Consider the following 25,800-nt stretch of genomic DNA (forward strand, 5'->3'; position numbering starts at 1 on the left):
ACCAAGTAGGGATTTCACAGAACTATTCATTGGAGTCCAGTCTAAGGCCAGAGGGAGCAGCTAAAATCATGTTCGGCTGAAATTACCCACAATGGCTGTTTCTCTGGTTGAGCACCAGATGAAGTAACTGGCTTGTGTTTAGGGGCCAAGTTACATGAAAAATGCATATCTTTAAATGCTAGAATCACACTCAGGAGAAGCTCGTGGGAAGTGAGTCTGTCTGCAGCAAAAGCAGACTCCTGTCTCCCGTCTCACTCCGAGCATATGCTCGTTGTGTGGAAGGGTGAGCAGAAATACTCACGTTATTTATGTTGCTCTCTCCCTCTCACGCCCCCTCTCCCATTTGCTTCTTCCCATCCCTGACCCCGAGATCACAGAATAGAATCCACATATCTTAAAGGCACTTCTGCCTCACTCTACTCCATCGTAAGGTAAGAGAATACGGCATTGGACTGACCTGGCTCTTCCTCCCACCATGGAAACTTAGAGAATTATTATCATCAGATCCCAACTGTTCAAGCATCCCCAGTTTCCTAGCAACCCTCAAAACACTTTGGTGAATGGTTAGAACAAGGACTTCACGGGTAAGGTAGTGGCAGCTGCGTCTAGGATGGCGAGGGAGTCTCCCCAAATTGTCTTAAATGGCCTTTCTCGCTCATCACCCCAACAACCCAACAAGACACCTGTTAGAGAAGGGATGTAAGGCAGCACATCTGCTCAAAACTCCCAGAGGCTCGGGTCTGAATTCCTTAACCTGGACTTGGAGGCCTTCTGTTCATCAGTTTCATCACTCTTCACTTCCAGTGGCAGCCCCTCTGCCCCAGCAAGGCTACTTCCTCTCCACCTGCCTCAGCAGCCTTCTGTGAGCGTGCTCCTGCATACCCCCATGTTTCTGCCCACATCTCCTTCCTTACCAACCACATCCCCTCTCCCCATCCCACATCTCACAGTGCCCTGCTGAGGGCTTGATTTCCCTCCCCCGTGAATGATCCCCCCGTGATCACTTACATCGACTTTTGCTGGAGGCATTATATAGGTTGCATTATTATGCCTAATTAGAGACACAGGGCAAACACATCCCATAAGAGCTCAGCCGCAGGGAAGGAAAACAATGCAGGAAAGATGGCCAGGCAGCATCTGGATGTTGATAGAACAGAGTGGTATGGAAGCGACTAGGACAGACATCAGGGCATATGTAAATCCAGAAGAGAGAGCAGGCAGAAGATGGGATTTGTTTGAACTTGGTTTCTCTTTTTGAATACTCAGTCTCCATTCCCTCCATCTTCCACCCAGAATCTCAATTTCATTTTGGAGACTTTCGTCTTCCTCACCATGTGCAATCTTGGTGAGACTGTCAATCAAGGTACCCACCCTCCCTAGCCAAGGCCGAGCATGTGACTCAATGTGGCTCTCAATGAGAGCCAGCCAGACTCTCCCCAGGACCTTATATTTAAGTAGAGTGGGCACAAAGAAAGAAAAACGGTTATAATGATTGCTATCTGCAGGGGAGCTTTGATAAGACCGTAGATTAGCTCAAGCCACCAGCCCTGGTTAGAGCTGCCCTGGTTGTGACTATGTCAATCTTTGCTCTTCAAATGTTCCTTCAGTTCTATGAACCACCCCATATTCTTCAAAAGGGCACCCTTTTTAAGGCTTAAGTCACACAGCACTGATTTCTGTTACTTGTAACCAAAACACCCTGATACGGACTATTTACCTTGAGCCTTGAAACATGACAGAGACTAGTGTGAACAGAGGGGAGGAAAGAGAATTATTAATAGCTTTGGCCTCCACTTCCTCTGTTAGGCCATTCTAAGTGGCTTGGCTGATAACTTTGGAATGGACACACTCCCTGTCGATGAGGTCTGCCTGAAAGCGGAAAGGATTGCCTTGGGACATAATGAGTCTACCACCATGGAAGGTGATGAAGTAGGGCCAAGTAAACATTAATCCCACAACATTCTTCAAAATTCGCTCTCCAGAATATCGTTTCCTCTATATATCAATAATTGCTACACAAAAAGATGTTTAATAGATCAGTTTGAAAAACACTGCAATGAATGCAATTATAAATGGCTTTTCATATTTTTACATTTTATTCTCAGTCTTCAGGGTGCTAATAATATGCACTGAAAATCTTCAAGAGGTTGAGAGAGCATGTAGCTATGCCCAAATTTATTTGGTCAAGAAATTTTAATTTTGCAGAACATCTCAAAGGACTAGTGTTCAGTGGAACAGCCACTGGAAAGCCCGATTAGAGGGACAGATCAATCACTGGGACACAATATAACAGATGTAAAGCACCTAACACAGGGCCTAGTAGGTGCTCAAAAACTGTAGCTATAATCTGTACAGACACACCTCAGAGATACTGCAGGCTCAGTTCCCGACCATTGCAATAAAGCGAATATTGCAATAAACAAGTCGCACAAGTTTTTTGGTTTTCCAGTGCATATAAAAGTTATGTTTACACTAGCCTGTAGTGTATTAAGTATGCAGTAGCATGATGTCTGAAAAAATGTACATACCTTAATTTAAAAATACTTTATTGCTAAAAAATGCTAACCGTCATCTAAGCCTTCAGCGAATCGTGATCTTTTTGCTGATGAAGAATTTGAAATAGTACGAGAATTACCAAAATGTGACACAGAGTGAGCAAATACTGTTGGAAAAATGGCGCTGATAGACTTGCTCAACACAGCGTTGCTACAAACATTCAGTTTGTAAAAATGCAGTATCTGTGAAGCACAATAAAGCAAAACAATAAAATAAGGTATGCCTGTAATTAGTGTCTCACTTTGTTCTCATTTCTTAATAGCATTTCTCCACATTTATGTATATAACTTCTTCCCCTCCCTCACCAGACTCTAGCCCCACTGGTCTTCCTTTAGTTCCACAGATGAACCTTCCTGCCTCAGGACCTTTGCACATTCTGTTTTTTCTGCCTGCCTTCACTTTCCCCCACACTTCACTTGGATGGTTCCTTCTCATTCATTCTTGGGTTTCTCATGAATTGTTACTTTCTCAGTGATGTTAGCCTTGTTATCCTTTATCCCATCACCTTCCTTGTCTCCTCCCATGCTTTTCACAAGTAGTAACTCTTACACTTTTTTAATCTATTAGATCTGAGAACAGTCTTACTCCACTCAAATATAGACTCTAGAGGTCAGAGACCTAGCTGGTTTTCGCTCCATTAGCACTGAGTCTAACTAGATAATGCAAGAAAAAGATTTGTTGAATAAATGTGTAATACAGAAGTCATTCCCTATATAAAGGATATTGAACAACGTAATATACCCCATTTTCAACAGCAGATTTATAAGAATGCAAATGCATTCTTCATGTTGCCCTTTGTTATATCAACTATGATGTTTTTTAAAAAGATCAAAGATTTTACTATTAAAATTCAGTCCCGGGTTGACATTCCTACAGCAAATAAAGGAATGCAGTTCTATTATGTACTTTTATGGTGGTATGACTTGATACATGTAAATAGCTTAGAGAACCTAGGAGAATAAAGGGTTGTAATATGCGTCCAACTATCCACTCATGTATTCATTCATTCATTAAACAAAGATATGCTAATCACCTACTATACATCCAAACACCATATGTTAAGCACTACGCACTGAGGCCTTCCCAATCCATCAAGTGGGTTTATACTCCCTCAGTTTATATTACATTTATCTTCCCTCATTTAAAAAATCATTAAGTCCTTTGACTTAAGGGGCTTGTATCAAACGTGTAGCAGAAATAGGAGTGTAAATACATGGCAAACAAGCACTACTCTCCTAGCGCGCTCTCAGAGCAGACATGGCTAATCAATCATAGCACTCATGCTCACTGAGCTTGAATCTAGCTTCAAAATCCCTTTCAACACTCTACCGCCAGTCATCAGTGACAGCACCCGAAAGGAAACCTCTGTGCCTACCCTGGGTGGAAGAAAGAGCTCAGGCTTTGGAGTCAGACTACGTTGTACAATATTTGAACCCGTGTATCAGATACATACTGTGCCTACCTACTCGGTCAGATACAGATAATCCCACCCAACATGCAGGGTCATTAAGAGAATTAAATGAGATAATATATTTGAAACACCTGACACACAGCAGGTATCCAATAAATGCTAACTATTGATGTTATTACTTTTACCCCAAATAAGCCTCCTAGAGTGTTTCACATACAGTGATGCATAATAAAATAGGCTGGCATGAACAATAACCTGCTGAAGCAACCACAGTGGGATACAAAGATGGAAAACCAGGCAAAGGGAACCAAGAACGATGTCCTCCCTCCATGCCTTCTACCCACCATGATATATCCCATTTCTTTCCTATACTTTTACTAAAAAGTATCCTGGGAGGCAGGGGATGCTCAGAAAATTCAGAGGCTGCATCTTTTGTTCTTGAGTGCTTTTCTTAGCTTGACCCGATTTTTCTCTGGGAGTGAGGATTGTAAGATCCAATGGCACACTGGGGGCATTCTGGAATTCAAATTCAAAGGGTACGTAAGTAATTGATCTTAACCATAGATAGGCCAGGCTTGCCACTGGAGAACTGCCCAGTTATAGGATATGAAATGAATCCATGGATCTGCTGTGTTGGTTTTTTTTTTTTTTCTTTGTATCCACCATCTCCTCCCTCTGGATTTTAAGACTCCTTTTTTTTTTTTTTTTGGCTGCGTTGGGTCTTTGCTGCTGCACGCGGTCTCTCTCTAGTTGCAGCGAGCAGGGGCTACTCTTTGTTGTGGTGCGCAGGCTTCTCATGGCAGTGACTTCTCCTGTTGCACAGCACAGGCTCTAGGCATGCAGGCTTCAGTAGTTGTGGCAAGTGGGTTCAGTAGTTGTGGCTCCCAGGCTCAGCAGTCACAGCACACGGGGTAGTTGCTCTGCAGCATGTGGGAATCTTCCTGGACCAGGGCTCGAACCCATGTCCCCTGCCTTGGCAGACGGATTTTTAACCACTGCGCCACAAGGGAAGTCCCAAAGCTTCCTTTTAAATATAATAATTAAATGTGGAACGTAGCTGTTGGGGATTTAATAGTTTGCTTGGCAATACTTGAAAATCAATATTATAATTCTAAGTAGGTAATTATTAAGGTTACTTGGCATCACCAGAGTTAAGTTTTTTAATTGTGCACATCAACACAACATAGTCATTTCATAAATATTATACGCGCCCAATTCCCTTCTTAGTTTGCTTTCATGCTAATGAAACTGAGAGCCAAGATGGAGAGGGACATCCTGAGGGGACCTAAGACACAGAGAAGCCCAAAGGAATGAAATGGGAGGAAATGCTATTGAAAAAAATCAATTGTGTTCAAATCGGTGGACGGGAATTTGTGTGACATTTCAAAATTTCCAGGTAATGCTGCCATACCTATTCATGATTTTTTTTAATGTATGTAATTTCTCTTGGCATGTAATTTGACATTTGCTAAACTTTGATAACCACACTGAAGGTTTAGTCCATAAGAATAAAACCCTGATGAGTCGACAAGAAAAAGTAAGAATAGCAATTACTTGAGAAAATGTGCTCAGTGTTGTATTTTGACAGCATTCATTCAATAACTTTTTATTGAGCACCTACTATATAGGGAGAGAGCTCCAGGCACTGTGCTAGGCACTGGGAATACAGTAGGAAACAAGACAGAAAAGGTCCCCTGTCTTGTGGAGCTGATCTTTGAGTGGGGAAGATACAAAAGAAACAAGTAAACAAGTTGATGTTTAGGTAGTGATATGAGCTATGATGGAAAGAAAATGGTGATGGTGGTGGGATGGTGGTGGGATTCTGTACGTAGGGTGGGCTACTTTGTATAGGGAGGCTTCCCTAAAGGGATAACAGTTTAGCCAAAACATAAATGATGCAAAGAATGGGGGAAGGCAGAGGGAAAAGCAAAAGGAAAGCCCCTACCTAAGGTGAAAGCAATCCTGGCTCATTTAAATAAGAAAAAAAGAGAGCTCACTGTGGTCAAGTGAATGATATAGCACTTGGGCCAGGTTATGTGAGACCAAGTAGGCAAGTGAGGAGTTTGTTATTATTATTGCAATAAAAATGGGCTATAGCAAGCTCAATTGCAGAGTTTTAAGCAGGAAGTGATGTAATGAAGTTCAGGTGAAGACCCACATGTCACTATGGCCCAAATTGCCCAATGGCCAAACACAAAAGCACTAGAGCTGGAGTTTGGAGACTGGGGTTCTAGTCCTTGTTCTTCCACTTAACTAGCTTTGTTAGCTTAGACTGGTCACAACTAGTTAAAGTGGCTGGGCTTCATTAGTTTATTCACCATGCATTTACTAACTGCCTACCGTGTGTTCAAGTCTAAATGCTGGAAACAGAGATACACAGAAAAGAACACAATCTCAGAGCTTGAAGAGCTCACAGTCTGGTAGGATAAAAGTCATAACAGAGTTAGTACATTCCTGGATAAATCTGAGTATTTCTGGCTAACAGGCTATAGTCCCAGGTGATTGTTCTAAGAACTAGATGAGATAACCTAAGTATTGAAAACTGTGGGTAATTTATAAATGGTAGCCTTTGCTTATAGAAATCAGCATCCTTTCCATTGCAAGTGACAGAAACCCAACCCAAGCTGATTAAATTTGAAAGAAATTCATTCTGTTACTGAAAAGCTCATGGCTTCAGGTACAGCTGGATCCAGGAACTCAAACAGTATCAGAAATAAACTCACTCTCTCCCCCTCTCCATTCTGCCTTTCTTCTCAATGGCTTTATTCCATGGCAGGATCACCCCCTTGTGATGGCAAGGTAGCTTCAAGCAGCTCCAGGTATGCATCCCATCCTCCTAGCAACCCTGGCAGTAAGTGATTTTTCTCTCCAACAGTTCAACAGCAAAATGATGTACCTAGTCATGTTGAAATAAAATGAAATGTTCTAGTTTACACAGAATTAACAATTATATGCCTGGAGATTATTTGGTATATATAAAGAGGCCATAATTAATGACAGAAGCAAGATTTCAGTACCATATTATGTGAATATTTTCACAATTATATATATATAATACTCATGTAAATAAAATAATAATGAATACATATTTTAAAGAACAATACCAGGATCTGAAACAAGCCACCTCTAAGCTGATTAGCAGAACAAAAATGTTCATAAGGACAATTTTTTTAAAATATGCTTACACAGTGGTGATCATTTTGTAATGTACAGAAGTGTCAAGTCACTATGTTGTGTATCTGGAACTAACATGGTGTTGTAGATCAATTATACTTCAATAAAAAAAGAAGAAGCAGGATCAGGTATTGAATCATATTTCTAGTCTTTTTTTTTTTTTTTTTTTTGCGGTACGCGGGCCTCTCACTGTTGTGGCCTCTCCCGCTGTGGAGCACAGGCTCTGGATGCGCAGGCCCAGCGGCCATGGCTCATGGGCCCAGCCGCTCTGCAGCATGTGGGATCCTCCCAGACCGGGGCACGAACCCGTGCCCCTGCATCGACAGGCCAACTTTCAACCACTGCGCCACCAGGGAAGCCCCTCTAGTCTTTTGATTTAGGGAAACTACCTCATTTGTATTTTCTTTTGACACAGACAACATTCTCTCATGTCTTTAAGTGTACATTCTTTGTATATATATGTATAACTGAAATCACTTTGCTGTACAGTAGAAATTAACACAACATTGTAAATCAACTAACTTTAATGAAATAAAAAAATTTTTAAAGTGTATATTCTTGTCTTCACTAATATAATTTTTAACATATTAAACATGCACGTTCTCTCTTTTAAAAAAAAAACAAAACATGCTTATACAACGTCCTTGTCAGCTATTACCAAAGAATTATTTGATTGATGACCTTCCTTGACTTTGAATATATGTACTAAATATTTTTAAACAATGCCTCTGAAGAATGAGGTGCTTTCTCCATTCCTTGTTACTACTCAATAAAGGAAATCAAAAATCACACGCTGCCCTTGCACAACTTCCAATTCATGGGCTTTAGGCAATTCAATATTTTGTTAAAATGTCAAGAGTATCTAAATATTTCAAAGAGCTTCCTTTGGATAACAGGTAAGGTATCTAACTAAAGAGGTACTGCACCAATAGCTATGAAGTCTATCCCTTCATTTTACATCCTTAAGTCCATTTCCAAGAGCTGCCAAGTATACATGTATTTGTGATCAATAATTGTGTCCTAAATAGTCAATGATTTTTTTTTTTGTTTTTTGGTTTTTTTGCGGTACGCGGGCCTCTCACCGCTGTGGCCTCTCCGGTCGCAAAGCACAGGCTCCGGACGCGCAGGCTCAGCGGCCACGGCTCACGGGCCCAGCCGCTCCGCGGCATGTGGAATCCTCCCGGACCGGGACACAAACCCGTGTCCCCTGCATCGGCAGGCGGACTCCCAACCACTGCGCCACCAGGGAAGCCCCAATGATGTTTTTTAAACAGTATTAACCTGACAAGTTTCATGGTTGTGTCACTTTAAAAAAAAAAAATTTTCCCTGGACCTCAGTTTCATTATTTGTAAAATGCAGAGAATGGACTGACTGTAAGCACCATGAAGTCATATATACATATATGTATACGCATATATGACTTGGTGCTCTGTGTCCCTAGCACCAAGCCCCAGTGCCTAGCACATAGTAGGTACAGTGCTCAATAAATACTCATCCAATAAGCAAACCATTTAAGGAATGATCAGTAATTCCCCAAAATGTAAATCCATGTTCTCATTTCCAACAGACTGGAGGCCAAAAATAATGAGAAAACATAAGGATAGTGGAATGAGTTTTTTGTGAGTTAATTTCATTCGACTTAGGAATTGTATTTGATTTTGAGATCTATTTCTTACCTAAATGTTTGGTATTATCTCATAGTTACTTTTTACATAATTTCCTTTCTTGCAAAATTGAAAGCACAGTATGTTGGTTCCCCAGTTCTTCTACTTTTTTTTTTAATTTTTAGTTACCTTTGAAACCAAAAATGTGGTAAACCAAAGGCAAAGTGATTCCCAAAGTTCCCTCCAGCTCCAAAATTCTTTGAGATAGACTTTTCTTGCTGGGTGGTTTGAATAACTATAATATTGTACATCCAGGGTATGATTCGGCACCGTGGACAGATCCCAGAGAAGAAGCCCGTCTCCCTGGACGAAGGATTGGATTTCAATGTGTGAAATCCAGGATCTGCTTGGAGTGTGGCAGTCTTCATGCGAGCACACAACTCCAAGCCTAATACCTAAATTAATGAGTTTAAGTCTCCATTTAATGAAATATTCAGATTATGATTACACTTAGTTTCATTAACTGCATTCTCAGACTAATGTGATCGGATTTCCTTTTCAACTTATAATTAACTTTACTGAGAATCCTTACTGGGATTTTTTTCAGGCAGTTTCCTAAAGCCTTATTGTAAATTATTTTAATATATGTATTATGGTATTAAACTATGTTGCTTAGTTTTATATTGGCCGTTATTTTTAAAAGAAGAAAATAGTAAATGCTAATCTCCAAGAACAGCCAGCTGACTTGAACTCAAAGACTGTTCTGAAAAAAATCTGTATTCAACTCTTGAAAGCTCATCCTGAAGTTTTGTTCTTCCCGTGTCAGACATGGCATTTTAATTTTCCTACCAAATGCAGTATGACCCTAACCGAAGAAAATCCTCTTCCCCCCTTTCTATAATTTGTATAAAAGTAATCAGACCTGCAACAGAGAGCTGTACTCTAGCACTGATAGTTCTCCCCTCAATCAAAAGCAAGCAAAATCAGTACATAAAAATGTTCTGCGGGCTTCCCTGGTGGCACAGTGGTTGAGAGTCCACCTGCCGATGCAGGGGACACGGGTTCGTGCCCCGGTCCGGGAAGATCCCACATGCCGCGGAGCTGCTGGGCCCATGAGCCATGGCCGCTGAGCCTGCGCGTCCGGAGCCTGTGCTCCGCAACGGGAGAGGCCACAACAGTGAGAGGCCCGCGTACCGCAAAAAAAAAAAAATGTTCTGCTACATAAAAATGTTCTTTCTTTCACTTTTTTTTTTTTTTAATAAATTTCTTTGTTTACTTTTTGGCTGCGTGGGGTTTTCGTTGCTGGGTGTGAGCTTTCTCTAGCTGTGGTGAATAGGGGCTACTCTTCGTGGCAGTGCATGGGCTTCTCATTGCGGTGGCTTCTCTTGTTGTGGAGCACAGGCTCTAGGAGCGTGGGCTTCAGTAGTTGTGGCACACGGGCTCAGTAGCTGTGGCTCGCGGGCTCTAGAGCGCAGGCGCAGTAGTTGTGGCGCACAGGCTTAGTTGCTCTGCAGTATGTGGGATCTTCCCGGACAAGGGCTCAAACCCGTGTCCCCTGCATTGGCAGGCGGATTCTTAACCACTGTGCCACCAGGGAAGTCCCTCTTCCACTCTGATTCCTGGAAAGTTGTTGGGAAATATTTCTCTCTAAGAGCAAAATACCTATTTCTCAGGAAAATTTGTCCCAATCTCCCTTCCCTCCTCCTCAACCCCAAGTGTTTTGAGGAGGCCCCCATTATGCTCCCATAGCATCCTGTACTTATTATCCCTATCGTGCTGCTTTGCAATTACCTGTTTTCTCTTCCATCTCCCCAATTGTATCATAAGATCCAAGAGGATATTTCTTATTTTTGACTCATTCATCCTCATACCTCCGGTTTTCCTAGCACGTTGCCTGACACGTAGCAGAATTTTAATAAATATCAATTCAATGTTGATTGAGGATGTGGAAATATTAATGACAAGAAAGCAAACGATTGGCTAATATCTGAGTCCTCTAGGACAGAAATGACGGCTTTATCCAGTTGGTCCATTTTCAAAGATGAGTGTCATTTAATATAGTGATTCTTAGTGAGGATCTATAAATAATGGGGAGAAGGAGAAAAAGAGACATAATCTGTTACATCACCCGGTGCAAGTCCTTGGGAAAGGCATGAGAAAAGTCATGAATAGAGTTCATGCCTGAACCCATGTCTCTGGTCTGAACTCCTTACTAAAAATCTCTATGGCTGGGGCTTCCCTGGTGGCGCAGTGGTTGAGAGTCCGCCTGCCAATGCAGGGGACACGGGTTCGTGCCCCGGTCCGGGAAGATCCCACATGCCGCGGAGCGGCTGGGCCCCTGAGCCATGGCCGCTGAGCCTGCGCTCCGCAACGGGAGAGGTCACAACAATGAGAGGCCCGCGTACCGCAAAAAAAAAAAAATCTCTATGGCCTTGGGCAGGTTACTTAAACTCTCTATGCCATAGTTTCCTCATCTATAATATGTAGGTGCAGTACCTATTTCAATTATTTCATGGATTGTTGTGAGAAGAAAAATGCATGTATGTGGTAGGAGCAGAACAAGCATTATTCTGTTTCATTTATTCCTTTTTTAATCCACACTGTCAATCACATAGTAGGCATGTTGCATCTTTGAATCCCGAGATCTAAATAGAAACGGTCTCCCAAAGGAACTGGATAGGCTTTCCCTAGAATGGAAGGAGCAGAACTTGGCATCTTTTAAACTAAACCAGACACTGTGATAAGCACTGAGGCTTTCTTTACAAATAGTCCTCCAGCTGGTTGGAAGCACTTTGGAAAGGCAATGTAGATCCAATCAGGCAATGCCACGTGGCCAGCATTAGTAGCAAGTTTGAAAAGAGCCCAGGAGTTGACTTACAGAAAGTGGTGATTTTTGTTTTTCTTTTAAGGGCTCTGTTTCTGTTGCCCGTGCATGGACACACATAGACACACACACACACACACACACACACACAAATCTCATTTTCTAGGTGGAACTAACTATAAGACATGCTGGGGGCCAGACAGATTCCTTCAGGTCTGGTCTGCCAGTGTAAAGAAATATTAAAATCAACACTCCTACCAGAATGAAAGCTCATGTGTTTTAATGAGAATAGAAGAAGAACATAAGACAGGAACAAATGGCTAAGAATGGGACAGCTGCTCCATCCCAACTATTTCCTTGGGAAGGAATTGACAGTTTCTTCAGTTCTCATTTGCATCAAAAACATTAGTAGTAAAAAAACACACACACACGCACACACACACACAAATGGGGTTATCAACAGGCACACAGAGTGAAAATATTTTCACCATGAAGACAACTGCACAACAAATTCATACCAATGTGCATCACTGGCCCCTAGCGAACGGACCACCTTAACATTAATGCTTACTCATTCCACAAAAAATAATAGTAACAACCAATGTGTATGTTACCAGGCATCAAGCTAAGTCCTTTAAATGTGTTAATTCATGTAATCTCCACAACAATCTCGTAAGGGAGATGTTATTTTATTCTTTTCATAGAATGGAAAACTGAAGTTTACAGATTTAAATAAATTTTTCCAAGACTGCGCAGCTAACAGATGACAAAGCAGACACCCAAGCCAACCACGTCCACCTCCCAAGCCCATATCCCCCAAGCCCTCACTGAACCATCTCAAAGATATATTGTCTAATATCTGATGAGCATCATCACATGTCAGGATCTCATCTATAACACTGAATACTTGAAGAGAAAACCAGAGCTCTTGATCTAAAACCACACAAAGTCAACTCAAGCTATGGCACTGAAGCTAAAAATGTTTTTAGTGTATAGATCCACCCCCTAACTCTTATCAGCTCTAAGATTTGCTGACCTGTGTGCCAAAACCATTACAGTCATAGATCTTCAGGTGGAAAGACCATCCTGTCCAGTTATTTCAGGAACAACAGTATCGGTAGCTGTCGTTTCTTAGAAGAGAGTTAAAGCCTCATATGAGTTGAAATCGCCAAGTTCCCTCAAAACTCAAAATCCCAAGGGTCCTGCTAATGGGTTCCCCTGGATCTCTTATGGAGCTTGTGCTAGGCATTCATTCATACATGCGTGTATCCCTTCATTTAACAAACATCCATTGAACACTGTGTAGTTACTAGGCACTGGAGGTACAGGGGAGAGTAAGACAAATGTAAACCCTGCCCCTGCCCCAAGGAAGCTTACAACAGCAATCTCCACCCTGCTACTCAAACACAGCCTTCTTGGAGACCTAGTCCCACTACAGTCCTGAGAAGGAGACCAAGACACTCTCCATCACACCCAACTGATTAATCTGGGGCCAGAGAGCTGATCCAGGGAAGCCAGGCCATTGGCTGGTCAGAAACCAATCACATTTTCTCTCTCTGGATAAAATGAACTAAAAGACACAGTGATTGAGCACATTAAGGACAGAAACGATAGTGATGTTTTACCCACTCCACCTCCTGAAGTCCCTGAGGTGTCTTGATTCCTACCCTTCCTGTGCCTGGTTATTCACCAGAAGATAACCCAAGTGCATCCGTTAAGGTTCAGGCTATGGAATCAGGCAGACCTGGGCTTGAATCCTGGCTCCTCTGTATATGAACTATGATATCATGGACAAGCTCTTTAATTTTTAATTTTATTATGGATATTTTCAAATATACAAAAAGATAGAGAGAATAATGAATCCCCACGTATTTGGTCACCCAGCTATAATAACAATACTTTTCCCATTTTGTTTCATCTATCATCCCCCACAAAATGAAACCTCTTCCATAGGCTTTTTCATTTATTAGACAAAAATTTATGGAGCTGCTGCCATGAGCCAGCCCAGTTCCTGCTGTGGGGAGTACAGTTGTGACAATACAAAGCATTTGCTTTCGTGGAGTTTACAACTTCGGAGAATACAAAACTTATGAAGAGATAATGGGAAAATGGGGAACAGTAGGTGATTTGGGGGCCAAAAAGGCAGACAAGGAAGTCCTCTCTAATGAAGTGGCAATAGGGGTAAGAGATGAGATGGAAAAGGCCTGGGAGCCTGTGCTGTAGGCAGGAAGCACAGCATGTGCAAAGGCCCTGAGGCAAGAATGAGCCTAGGCAGTTTGAGGGTTGCTTTGCATATAAAGGAGCTAATATATTCAAAGCATTTAGCACAATGCCTCCAGTTAGGAAGGGCTCAATAAATATTAGTTATTATCCCTAAGGGAGGACTCATCACAAGACAGTATATTGGAGAGTATTTTGGAAACAGCTCTTTCCTGGAATGCCAACTGCTCTTTAGGTTCACTTAACATATTTCCCCCTTCAGCGAACATCTGTACCACAAGGAGAGGTAATGTAGTGTGGTGGTTAAAAACACAGACCTTGGGATGTGACTGGCCCCATTTAAATCCCAGCTCTACTACTTAGTAACTGTATGAACTTTGGACAAGCCACTTAACCTCTCTGACTTCAGTTTATCCGTCCTTATGATGGGGAAAATAATAGTACCAACCCAATAAGTTCTGTAGGATTCAATGTGGTAGGGGTTTAGAATGCTGTCTGCTCAGTTTACTGTTACTATTACACTAACTCACATTATTTCTTTTGTATCTATATTTATCTTTTTGCCTGCCCTGCTTAGGAAATTACCCCCAAATTTATTTTTTACTTATTTATTTTTAATTTTTTATTTTACTTATTTTTTATTGAACTATAGTTGATTTACAATGTCAATGTTAGTTTCAGGTGTACAGCACAGTAATTCAGATCTTTTCCCTTATACGTTACCACAAAATATTGAGGAAACTTCCCTGTGCTATACAGTAGGTCCTTGTTGGTAATTCCTCCAGTTTTTAAAAAGTATTTGGGAATATTCCTTCCAGTATCTCCAAAAGTCGAGTATGGGACATCCCGGGTGCCTTGGTAAATATGGACAAATGAATGGAACTCCATTTGGCCCTAGGTATGAGCTGTACAACCTCTTCAGAAACTAAATCATGGGTTTGCTTTTCATCTGATTCCTTGTAAAGCCACTTGGGAATGGTCCTGGGGGAGGAGAGGGTGTGAGTAGAAGCTGGAATAAGAACCTGGTCTTTCTGGTGGACTCTGTGTCCTGAAATATCAAGTTAGCATTTCTCTGGAGTTTGGGGTGAGATCTCACTTGCTCAGATTATGCCGTGAAATAAATACTGTAACACTAACCCCATTCCAAAATGGGGTTGCATGTTTGTATGGAATGTGAGGGTCCTTTGTCCCGTGAGTATACGTGAGAGCACAGTCAGGACAGCAACTGGTTCCATTCCAACAGTGAGCAGGTGAATAATTTAACATAGATGTTTTCATAGACGCTGGGAGACACTTTTTATATGGTGGCAATAAAGGTTTTGTAATTGCCGCTGACTTATTCAGTGTTGATTCCAGCCTTCACCACATCATTAACCAATATTGCACAACCAAAATTCTACTATCAAGTTGGCTATACTACTATAATGTAGTGTCCTGGATTGGATCCTGGAACAGAAAAGGGACATTAGGGAAGAAACTAGTGAAATTCAAACAATATCTACCATTTAGCTAAAAATAGCATACTGATGTTGATTTCTTAGTTTTGACCATACTATAGTCAAGTAAGATGTTAAAATCAAAGTGGCTGAGGAATATACAGAACTCTGTGTACTATCTTTGCCACTTTTCTATAAATATACAATTATTCCCAAATTAAAATTTTATTTCAAAAAAAAAAAGTGTGCTTTTAACACAAACAAGTTGAGAAACAGTGACCCAGGTGATATGGTGTCCCCACAGCCCCTCATTCACGTCTCCCATTCTTAACACTAGGGACTTCCCTGGCGGTCCAGCGGTTAGGACTCTGCACTTCCACCGCGGGGGGCGTAGGTTCGATCCCTGGTCAGGGAACTAAGATCCTACAAGCCGCCGGCGCAGCCAAAAAAGAAAAGAAAAGAAGAAAAAAAAAGGTTCATCCCGTTCTTAACACCAAAGGGAGCCTACATTTACCCTGGACTCTCAAAAGGGGTGGGAGGTGTCATTGGCAGGCAGGGAGGCTGGGGTCGGGGAGACAGTACGTTCACAGCACTTGAGGACAAAATGTGCCTTCAAAAGCAAACTGTAATTACACAGAAGCCTAGGAGCCTTTGCAGAAAATCACTATCTCATCTGAATCTACATCCTGTTAATCAAAGAGGTCCAAGACCTTTTGATTATCAGACTAAATATTTTTAGGCAATATCACTGAATGCCTGGAAAGACCCTTCAGCATCTGCTGAAGAAAAATCCATCTTCAGATAAAAAAGGCAAGTCCTGCCTATCACCGGAAAAATCAGCTTCACAAAACTGATAAAGGTTGGCAAAAAATTTCCCCATATGGAAGCCCTCTGCCCCCTATTTGCCTTCACCCTAGTCCTTCTCCACTCCCCTCCTTCCAAATATCCAGATTTCCAGACTGACTGTTGATTCTCTTAGCATTTGAACAAAGCATAAGGGAACGATCATAAAGTGATCCAGCTTTAGTATCAAGAGGAGGAGAGATAAATATATGGAGATGATTATTCTCCTAAAGCAATGTCAAGTGAGTAATTGAACAGAGATGAAAATAACATTTAAGTTGGGCCTATCGAATTTCCAGTCAAATCTGGCAACTTGAATGTTTAGTGAAGAACACCCTAAAAATGGCACGATGTGTCCCTTCTTGTTGTATCACAAATAGATGCATCTTTCATTCCGTTTTTTGTAATGGTAAATCTTTGTAGCTCCCATAATGTCCAGAAAAGGGTTTTATATTCAATAGGTACATGCTACTTCTGGTACCAAGATCTGGTCCTACTTTCTGGTTATTAGACAGAATTCCTTCTCTCCTAGTTCTCTACTGGTCAGAGTGGGCTCTGGTGACGGTTTGGCTTCTTGAACATTTAATAACTGATAAATATCAGTTATCTAGTCCTATCTTCTCAATGAACTTCCCAAATCATTCTTTGTTCTGAACATGCAAATTTTTCCCACATGTCTACAATATATAAAGAGCTCCTGTAAGTCAACAAAAGACAAACATGTAATTACAAGGAAACACAATCACTACCAACTACTGAATTAACTTGTTATATCAATTAAACTTATTAATGTAAATCTGTGGAAAGGCTATATGCTTCTTATTTTCAGATAGTCCCAAAAACAGTTGAAAATAAGGATTGAACCAACCTAGCAAAATTATATGAAATTAATATCTGTGGTAATTCTTATGGGAATGCAGTGTTTGTGACATAACACCTGGAATTCTCCCCTGTAGTTTGCCAGGAATGCTCTGGTGTAATTCTACCCAGTAAAATATTACAAGACACATTTTTTTTCTTAGTATAAAAAGACCATTGATTACTGAAACACAAATATAGACTAAAAGCAAGAATCATAAATAAACCAAGTTAGCCTGTCACAGGAGACTATTGAATTGCTCAGTACCTAGACACCCATCTCTGAACAGTAATTTATTCTCAGTACAACTTTAAACAAAAATCCCTTACTAAAGGGACTTCCCTGGTGACACAGCGGTTAAGACTACACGCTCCCAATGCAGGTGGCCTGGGTTTGATCCCTGGTTGGGGAACTAGATCCCACATGCATGCCCCAACTAAGAGTTCACATGCCACAACTAAGGAGACTACCTGCTGCAGCTAAGACCCAACACAACCAAAAAGATAAATATTTGTTTTTAATTCCTTACTAAAGCAAGATTCATTAATGTCGCCTGCCCTTTTTGCCTGATGGAATGGTGAAATTTGAGTGCCTTCAATGATTTTGTTATTCCACTCAAGTGCTGATTCAAAATCATCCTAAAAATTGAAACTTCAAATGAGAAACTTTCAACGGCTGCCTTTTATAGCCAGGGACTCAATACTATTTCCGCTTTCTCTACTTCATGGTCACCATCACTCACTTATGATGTTTGGGACTCACATACACCTAGGTTCAACTTATTTCCCAGTGCATTCTGAAGGAGAATGTGCTCATTTCCATCAAAACCAGAATTGGATATGATTGCCATATCAGAGTTGGCGCAATTTACCATATCTTTCAGGGCTGTGAGATTTGGTCATAAAACTTCCAATGGCTGGTGTATTTTGCTCTAAAATGTGGCTATTTCTCATATCATTTTATGGTCCAGTTCACAAATAAATAATGTCAGATTATTTAATATAATGAAACCTAAGACCTACTTAGTAACCCATTTTCAAACCATGTACACATTGACTTTGCCAACATACAGCGACATTTCCAAGGCCATGAACAATTGTCACCATGCAGAATCAGAGAATTTTCATCACCTATGTCAAATTCCACAGGCTTATTCCTCTACCCGTTGAGCATGAAAATTTGCAACCAGTCCAAAAGTATGATTCAGCAAATAAAACACCAATGCCGCTCCTCGTGCAGCTTTAGCAAAGGCGACCCAGACTAGAAAAATGTGCACTGCCAGAAATGTTTCTGTTTTTAAGAACCTCCAGCCACAACTGAATGCATCCTTTAAATTGTCTGGCTTTTGTTATTGTAAACCAACCCCTCCACATTACTTTAATGTGGCGGTTACTTGAAAACATAATTGCTAGGAGTAACCACGGTAGTACACTAAAACAAAACCATCTTGTTTTCCCCACTCCCTGTTCTCAGTGCACCAGCTCCATAATGTATGTTGTATATACAGATCTTTGAAAGAAAAGAAAATCTTTGGGACCATACTAAGATCCCCAACTATGCTCCATCAGCTAAAGAATACATATTGAAACACAATAGCAAATGCAGCTTTTTTTTTCCTGGAAGAACAATGGAACAATTTGCTACTGTTGAATCACACATACACACCCACCCCAAACATAACCACAACTCAAAACTCCACACACATGCACACACGCACACACATACACACACACAGAGTTTGTGGATTATATCTACGAAACTCTAGTTTTATGAAAAATAAATCTAGTTCTGAACCAGTGTCTGTTAACTGAAAGCAGCACGAAACCTAAAAGACACAATTGGTCTACCTCAGGAGGGAGACAGATAAGCAAATGAACCATTGCTTAACAGATTACCCAATCAAGATGAACAAACAAAATGGGTTATCGGCTAACAGATTTACTCTCTAAGATGAACCAACCAAGTAATCCATTGGTTAACTAGGTACCCAACCATGATGAACCCACCAAGAGGGTCATTAGTTAACAGATCAACCAAGATGAACCACCCAAGTGGTTCTGCTAATAGAAGAACCAAACATGAGAAATCCACCAAGTGGGCCACTCTTTAACAGAGAAACAAACTAAGTGAAATCTGAGGATGCCAAACACAGTTTGATCCAGAAGAGATAAAATAAAACTTCTTATTCAACAAATAGAAGCTCTTCATGGACCCAAACATACACCATGAAATCTGGAGTGGTGTGACCACCACTTGGGCCCACACAGGACTGGAATGGATCGCACAGCTGTACTTACGAAGATTATTTATGGGGGTTCTGGTATCCATGTTCTCATAATGCTGGACATGGACCACGATGTTGAGATCTCTCTCCATGTGGTCAGTGTTGCAGTGGCCCTGTGGCCTCATGACATCTGCAAGGGCCCTGAAAGAAGAGAAAATTTAAATCTGTTCATTCAAAACAATGATTGGCACATGGCACAATGGCACAATGATTGGGCCTATGAACAAAAGACAAGACTCCTTCCTCCATGGAGCTGCCATTCTACTGAGGGGCAGAGGGGAAAAAAAGACATTAGTAAGATCACTGCAATTAGAGATTACATAAGGACCTCACGCAGAACAGTTCACATGCCTCTCACAATAGTGATGTAATAGCAGTGTTACCTACTTTATAGAGTTGCTGAGAGGATTAAATGATGAATATATGTAATATGTCTGCACCCCACAAGTTTAGTTCCCCTTTATGACTAACCCTAGATACCAACACCTCACGTACAGCAATGGCCCACTATTCCTAACAATAAGTAACATTTACTGAGTACTTACCGTAAGCCAGGCACTATACTAGTCACGTTACATACTTTAATTCAACTAAGCAGCATGTAAACATCTTATGAGGATTATTACTCTATGTTTGCAGATGAGTAAACAAAGACTCAGAGAGGTGAATTGATTCCACTTACATGAAATGTTCAGAATGGGCAAATCCATAGAGACAAAGTAGATTAGTGGTTGCCAGGGGCTGGGGGTGTGGGAGGGGAAATAGGAAGTGACTGCTAATGAGTGATGGGTTTCTTTTTAGGATGATGAAAATGTTCTAGAATTAGACAGTGGTGATGGTTGCTCAACTTTCTGAATATACTAAAAACCACTGAATTGTACACTTTTTAGTATTTTTTAATATTTATTTATTTGGCTGCGCCAGGTTTTAGTGGCAGCACGAGGGATCTTCATTGTGGCATGCGGGATCTAGTTCCCTGACTAGGTATCAAACCCAGGCCCTCTGCATTGGGAGGGTGAAGTCTTAACCACTGGACAACCAGGGAAGTCTCTGTACACTTTTTTTTTAATCCTAAATATACTGAGATGGAGTGGTCTGGAAAAGCCTTTCTGAGGAGGTGATATTTGAGTACAGCCCTGAGCAGTAGAAGGAGTTGGTCACATAAAGACGATGAAAGAACATTCTGGGCAGAGGGGCAGCAAGTGCAAAGGTCCTGAGGCAGGAAAGAGTTCAGGTATCTGAGGGACAAGCAAGAAGGCCAATAAAGCTGGATTATGGCAAACAGGGGGGATAATGTTACAAGGTGTGGATTATCCATTCTCCAAAACAAAAAAATGCCCAAGTTAACTCAGCTAATCAGTGGAGGGACTAAGATACAAATCTGAGTGTCTTTGAAATCAGAGTCCAGGCTCCTTCCTACTCTGTGCAGTAAGCAAGGCCTGAAACTCAAAGGGGCTGCAGGGAAGGAATGTTTGAAACATAGAATAGATGCCTCCCAAACCTAATTTGCCTTTTTTCACTTTTAAACAGGCTCTTTATATGAACTTCAGGGGATCTCTGAACTCCTCTGGAATTGAATGGAAATTTTATTTGTGCGTTTTTCTCGAAGAAGAAGCCATAGATATCAACAGATTCTCTAAGGAGTCTCTCCAAAATTTCAGAATATTCGGACTTTCAAGAGGACAGCAAAGTAAATATTCAATAAGTCTATCCATGAACTCGGTCAGCACTGCCATCGGCAGATTCCCTGGGCTTCTTCTGAGTGCCAAAATTCATGCAATTCACCTAAAAGCCAAGCCATACTTTTTCCAAGGCAGCCCCTCCCAGAGCATGCAGTGAAGACAGGGATTCTTAGAGCCCGCACATCCTGGACAAAGAGTCTTCAAGATGTGGTCCACTCACTCAGGGACTGCCTAAAATAATTTGGCATGGGGCAAGGAAACATGAGAACTTCTGTGTATGGTCTTTAGTCATTAAGAATAAGAAATAAATTTAATATGTGAATTGATGCTGGAGCCCTCATTTGGAATACCCATGTCAGATGGTGAGAATCTGGAGTCTTGGACCAAGGAGGGTGGCTAGCAGTGGCACCATCATTAGGCTGCATCACCTGTATTGCAGTTATGTGCACCCCTAAAGCGGATGTGCAGGCAAAGTATCTAGTTTTACCAGGCTAACCATCACTACGTGGACATGGGGCTTAAAAATGTCCCCCATAACAAAACCACAGCTTGGAGATAATACTGATGACACAAGCACAGGAAAAGGACAGATTGGACTCTCCCCTCCTCTTCAACAGCTTCTCACAAGGTTAAAACAATGATGGCCTATTCAGATCAAAATGAAGTCAGCCAAAAATAATCAAAGCTCTCAGGAAAACTATTCAAACTATGGATTTATTTATGAATGATGAGCTTCATCCTCAACACACATTAGGCTTTGAGAGATGAGCTAATGATTGCACGAAGTCAGCACCATTGGCAACAAATTGTAAATATTTATTTCACCTTCAGCTCACTTTAATATTTCTGTTCTTATGTATGCTTTATAGTGTATCTAAACAACAAGGCCCTATTGTATAGCACAGGGAACTATATTCAATATCCTGTGATAAGCCATAATAGAAAAGAATATGAAAAAGAATATATATATATAAAAAACTGAATCACTTTGCTGTACAGCAGAAATTAACACATTGTAAATCAACTATCCTTCAATAAAATTTTAAAAAATAATAAATGCTATAGTGTACATAATTTTTGTTGGTATGTGCACATATTGGGGTGTATGCTAAAAAAATGTTACAATTAGGGATGTGTTTTTAAAAATTAGTGAATTAGTGGAAAGAACCAACTATGTACTACAAGCCAAACAAATGCCCAAGGAATTGGTATTTATGTGTGACACATACTTCAGGTGCTTCTCAAACTCGAATGTGCATTCAGATTACCTTCAGGGTCTTGTTAAGATGCAGATTCTGATTCAAGGTGTCTGAGGCAGGGCCTGAGATTCTGCTCAAGCTCCCAGGTGATGGAGATGCTGCTGGTCCACAGGCCACAATCTGAATAGCAAGATCCTAAAGGTAATCTCATGGTAAATTTTATGTGTCAACTTGACTGAAGAGAACAAAGATTTGGTCAAACATTATTCTGGATGCGTCTGAGAGGGTGTTTTTGGATGAGATTAACATTTAGATTGATAGACTGAGGAAAGCAGATTGCCCTCCATGGGGTGGGCCTCATCCGATCAGTTGAAGGCTGGAATAGAACAAAAGGCTGACCCTCCCCCAAGTAAGAGAGAATTTCCCTGCCTGATGGCCTTCAAACTGGGACGTCAGCTCTTCATGTTTCTACGGCTTTCAGACTCAAACTGGGACCTTGACTCTGCAGATGTTGGACCTCCCAGCTTCAATTAACATGTGTGGCAATTCTGCATAAATCTCTTCATAGATAGATAGATAGATACATAGATACATAGATAGATACATAGATAGATCTTCTAGAGGTTCTGTTTCTCTGCAGTACCCTAACTAACACAGGCACCTTATTGAAGAAACTACACTTTTCCTTGATATCCCTTAACCCAGCTCCAAATTGTTAGTTAAAACATTGCCATTTTTGAGGTTGAAGATGATGGAATATTGGCAATTTCATAAGGTTCAACTTAGTATCACTTCACTTGTATATTTACTTGTACATTACCTGTCTCCTGCCATTTGACCATGAGCTCTGTGCCTGCACTATTTGCTGCATTCTCAGAGCTCTCTGCACAGGGCTGGGTATACCATAGGTACTCAATAAAAACCTATTGAATGAAAAAAAAACCCTATTGAATGAATATATCAATGAGCAAATGAATGACTGAATGAGAAGATACCTTATGTCATATAAACCAGGATGTCAGGAATCAGAACTCCTATGTGCCAGGTACCGTACTAGGACACAGGTGACAGATGGGGAAGAGACTGTTAGCATCCCTGCACTCCTTAATGTGAAAGATAACGGAAAGAGACAGATAATAAACTAGTAAACTAGTACATTATTAAGTTCATTTTAGACTGTAATGTGAAATGAAGCAAATAACATTGAGTGATGGGCTGCAGGGGGCGAGGAGGGGGGCGTTAGTAAGTAAGCCTGTGGGGTCAGGGACAGCGTCTCAGACAGGTGACATTGAGCTGAGACTTGAATGCAGAGGAGGGGCCAGCCAGAGAATTTGAGGCAAACCAACACAACAACTCCAAAGCAGCAATGAGCGTGGCATAGCTGAGGAACAAAAAGAAAAGGCTGCATCCCTTTTCTTTCCAATTACAGAAAGCAAATAAAAGACCCCAGCATTACCGAACAGAGCTCAGAGTTCCAGCATCTTGCTTCACAGCCTCCAGGGGTTCCAAGGTCTAAACTATGTCCTGACTTTTAAACACTTGAATGGGATTCCTGAGAATTTCCTCTTTTACCAGAAGCATCATTTATTTTTCAAGGATCTAAGGGCAATGGGCACCAGGTACCTTTCTGGAGTAGTGATTATACAGGTGTAGACATTTGTCCAAGCTCATCAAACTGTACAGATAATGTGTGTGCATTTTATTGTGTAAATTAGACCCCAATAAAGTGGATTTTTTTAACATCTTTATTGGAGTATAACTGCTTTGCAATGTTGTTAAAGTTGATTTTTCAAATGTAAGGACTCAGTACCCAAAGAGAAGCAAACATATTCTGCAAAGAAAAATAATTTAGACTTTTCCATGGCCAACAGTATATGCATTCATGGGCTTCTCCAGCCTGGGGAGCTGGTGGAAGCCACAAGATAACCATAAATGTGTAAGAAAAAGGGGAGGTGGAAGGGAAGCTGGAATAAGAGAGAAAAGGCAAGGGAAGAAGGGACATATATCACTTGATGCCATTTCTTTGCAAGGGACTCCAACACTTGTGAAGCATGTTTGAAAAACACACAGGACATTGTGCTACATAATTTGTCACTTGGATTTCAGATTCTGTCTGAAGGTGGGCAAAATAATGACATGTGTTCCCTACTGGCTTCGAGTGTAGAGAGCTTCCTGCCCCAAGGTCATTTCTTACCGATGCCTTTGCCAAGGGGCTGGCCCTGCCAGGGGCAGATGCAGAAAACATGCCTAGTCTTGATCTGACAGTGGCTCCGCGAACTGGCCCTGATGTGTGCACTGTTATTTGCAGGGCATCGAGCACCTCTCTGTGATCTGGAAAGACTGAAGTCCTGCGTCTCAGTGATCCAAGGCAGTGCAGCCTAGTAGTCAAGGATCCGTGCTACAGCCTCAGACTGTCTGGGCCTGAAGTCCAACTCCTCCACTCACTAGCGGCTTGTGCATCCTCTTGGAAAGCAATCTGTGCCTCTGTGAAAGGCAGACTGTCATAAGGCGGACCTCCTTGTGGTGGGACATGAAATTAAATGAGAATTTACACACAAGCTTATGGCAAAATAGTAAAACCAGCAAGTGTTCTTCAATATCACCCAGGCCAACTCTTTGCAATGCATCTAATGTTGTCATACATGGATCGTCTCTCCTATTGTGAACCTGCCACTCCTTTTGCTAAAATTAAATGCAAGCCCAGAGAGGTTATAAGACTTGGCCAATGTCACACAGCTAAACAGTCATAGCAGAGCAAGGGCTAGACACAGAGTTCCAGACTACAACTTCACCCACTTCGGTAGATAAGGGTTAGAAAATTCCAGTAATAAGGATGATGATAAAGGGTAATAGTCACTGAGCAGTGACCATATGGCAGGCCCTGCTCTAAGAGCTTTCTAAGCCCAGTCTCAGTGAATCCTCACACAAGCCTATGCATTAGGGACCCTCATCATCCCATTTTGTAGGCAAGAACCTGAGAATCAGAGAAGTGACGTAAATTTCCCAGAGTCACACAGCTATTAAGTGGCTGAGCTGGGACTGAATCTGGAGCCATCTGACTTGAGCCCATTTCTGTTAAGATCAGCCTGATGACCTCTCTGGGGACTGCAGGTAACATAACTGAGTGAATGGGGCTGGGGGGCGGCGGGGGGGGTGGTGGCTGGAGATTAAACCTAAGAGGGTCCTAAAAGGAACAGTTGCTGTTTGAATATGCAGGTCCAATATTACCAGACCTATCGATTTCTCAAGAGAAATCAGAAATCTGGATTTCTGTGTGAAATCTCTCAGTTTTTAAATGTTGGCAATTGGTTCTAAGTTGGTTTTAAAACACCATACTTAATAGAGACTAAAGAGATTTCACAGCCAAAGGCAGTGAGCTTTGACTGGATCCTGGTTTGAGAAACCAAGCTCTAAAAGACATTTCTGGTACATGACTGGGAAAACAGTAATACAGTTGGCTATTTGACGATGTTACGGAATTTTTGTTCTTTTTCTTGGGTGTGATACTGGAATTGTGTTATGTGGGAGAATGTCCTTGTTCTTAGGAGATCCACACTGAAGCATTCAAGGATGAAGCGTCATGTCTGCAACTTATTTTCAACTGCTTCAGCCAAAAAACAAAGGAAAAAAAGAGAGGAAGGGAGGGAAGGAGAAAAGAAGGAAAAAAGGAAGGGAGGAAAGAAGGGAGAGAGAGATAGCAAACAGGA

General features: G+C 41.3%; 1 protein-coding gene across 2 annotated transcripts in view; it reads right to left on the reverse strand.

Annotated features, from left to right (window-relative positions):
- The window catches only part of SHISA9 (shisa family member 9), a 293,766-nt gene that overhangs the window by 263,298 nt on the left and 4,668 nt on the right, over positions 1-25,800 (reverse strand). For both annotated transcript variants that reach the window (XM_067706603.1, XM_067706602.1), the window contains exon 2: positions 19,226-19,353. In XM_067706603.1, the coding sequence (XP_067562704.1) occupies positions 19,226-19,353 (128 nt within the window). The remainder of the gene's footprint in view (positions 1-19,225; positions 19,354-25,800) is intronic.

The sequence above is a fragment of the Pseudorca crassidens genome, chromosome 15 (genome assembly GCF_039906515.1).
Source record: "Pseudorca crassidens isolate mPseCra1 chromosome 15, mPseCra1.hap1, whole genome shotgun sequence".
NCBI classification, from domain to species: Eukaryota; Metazoa; Chordata; class Mammalia; order Artiodactyla; family Delphinidae; genus Pseudorca; species Pseudorca crassidens.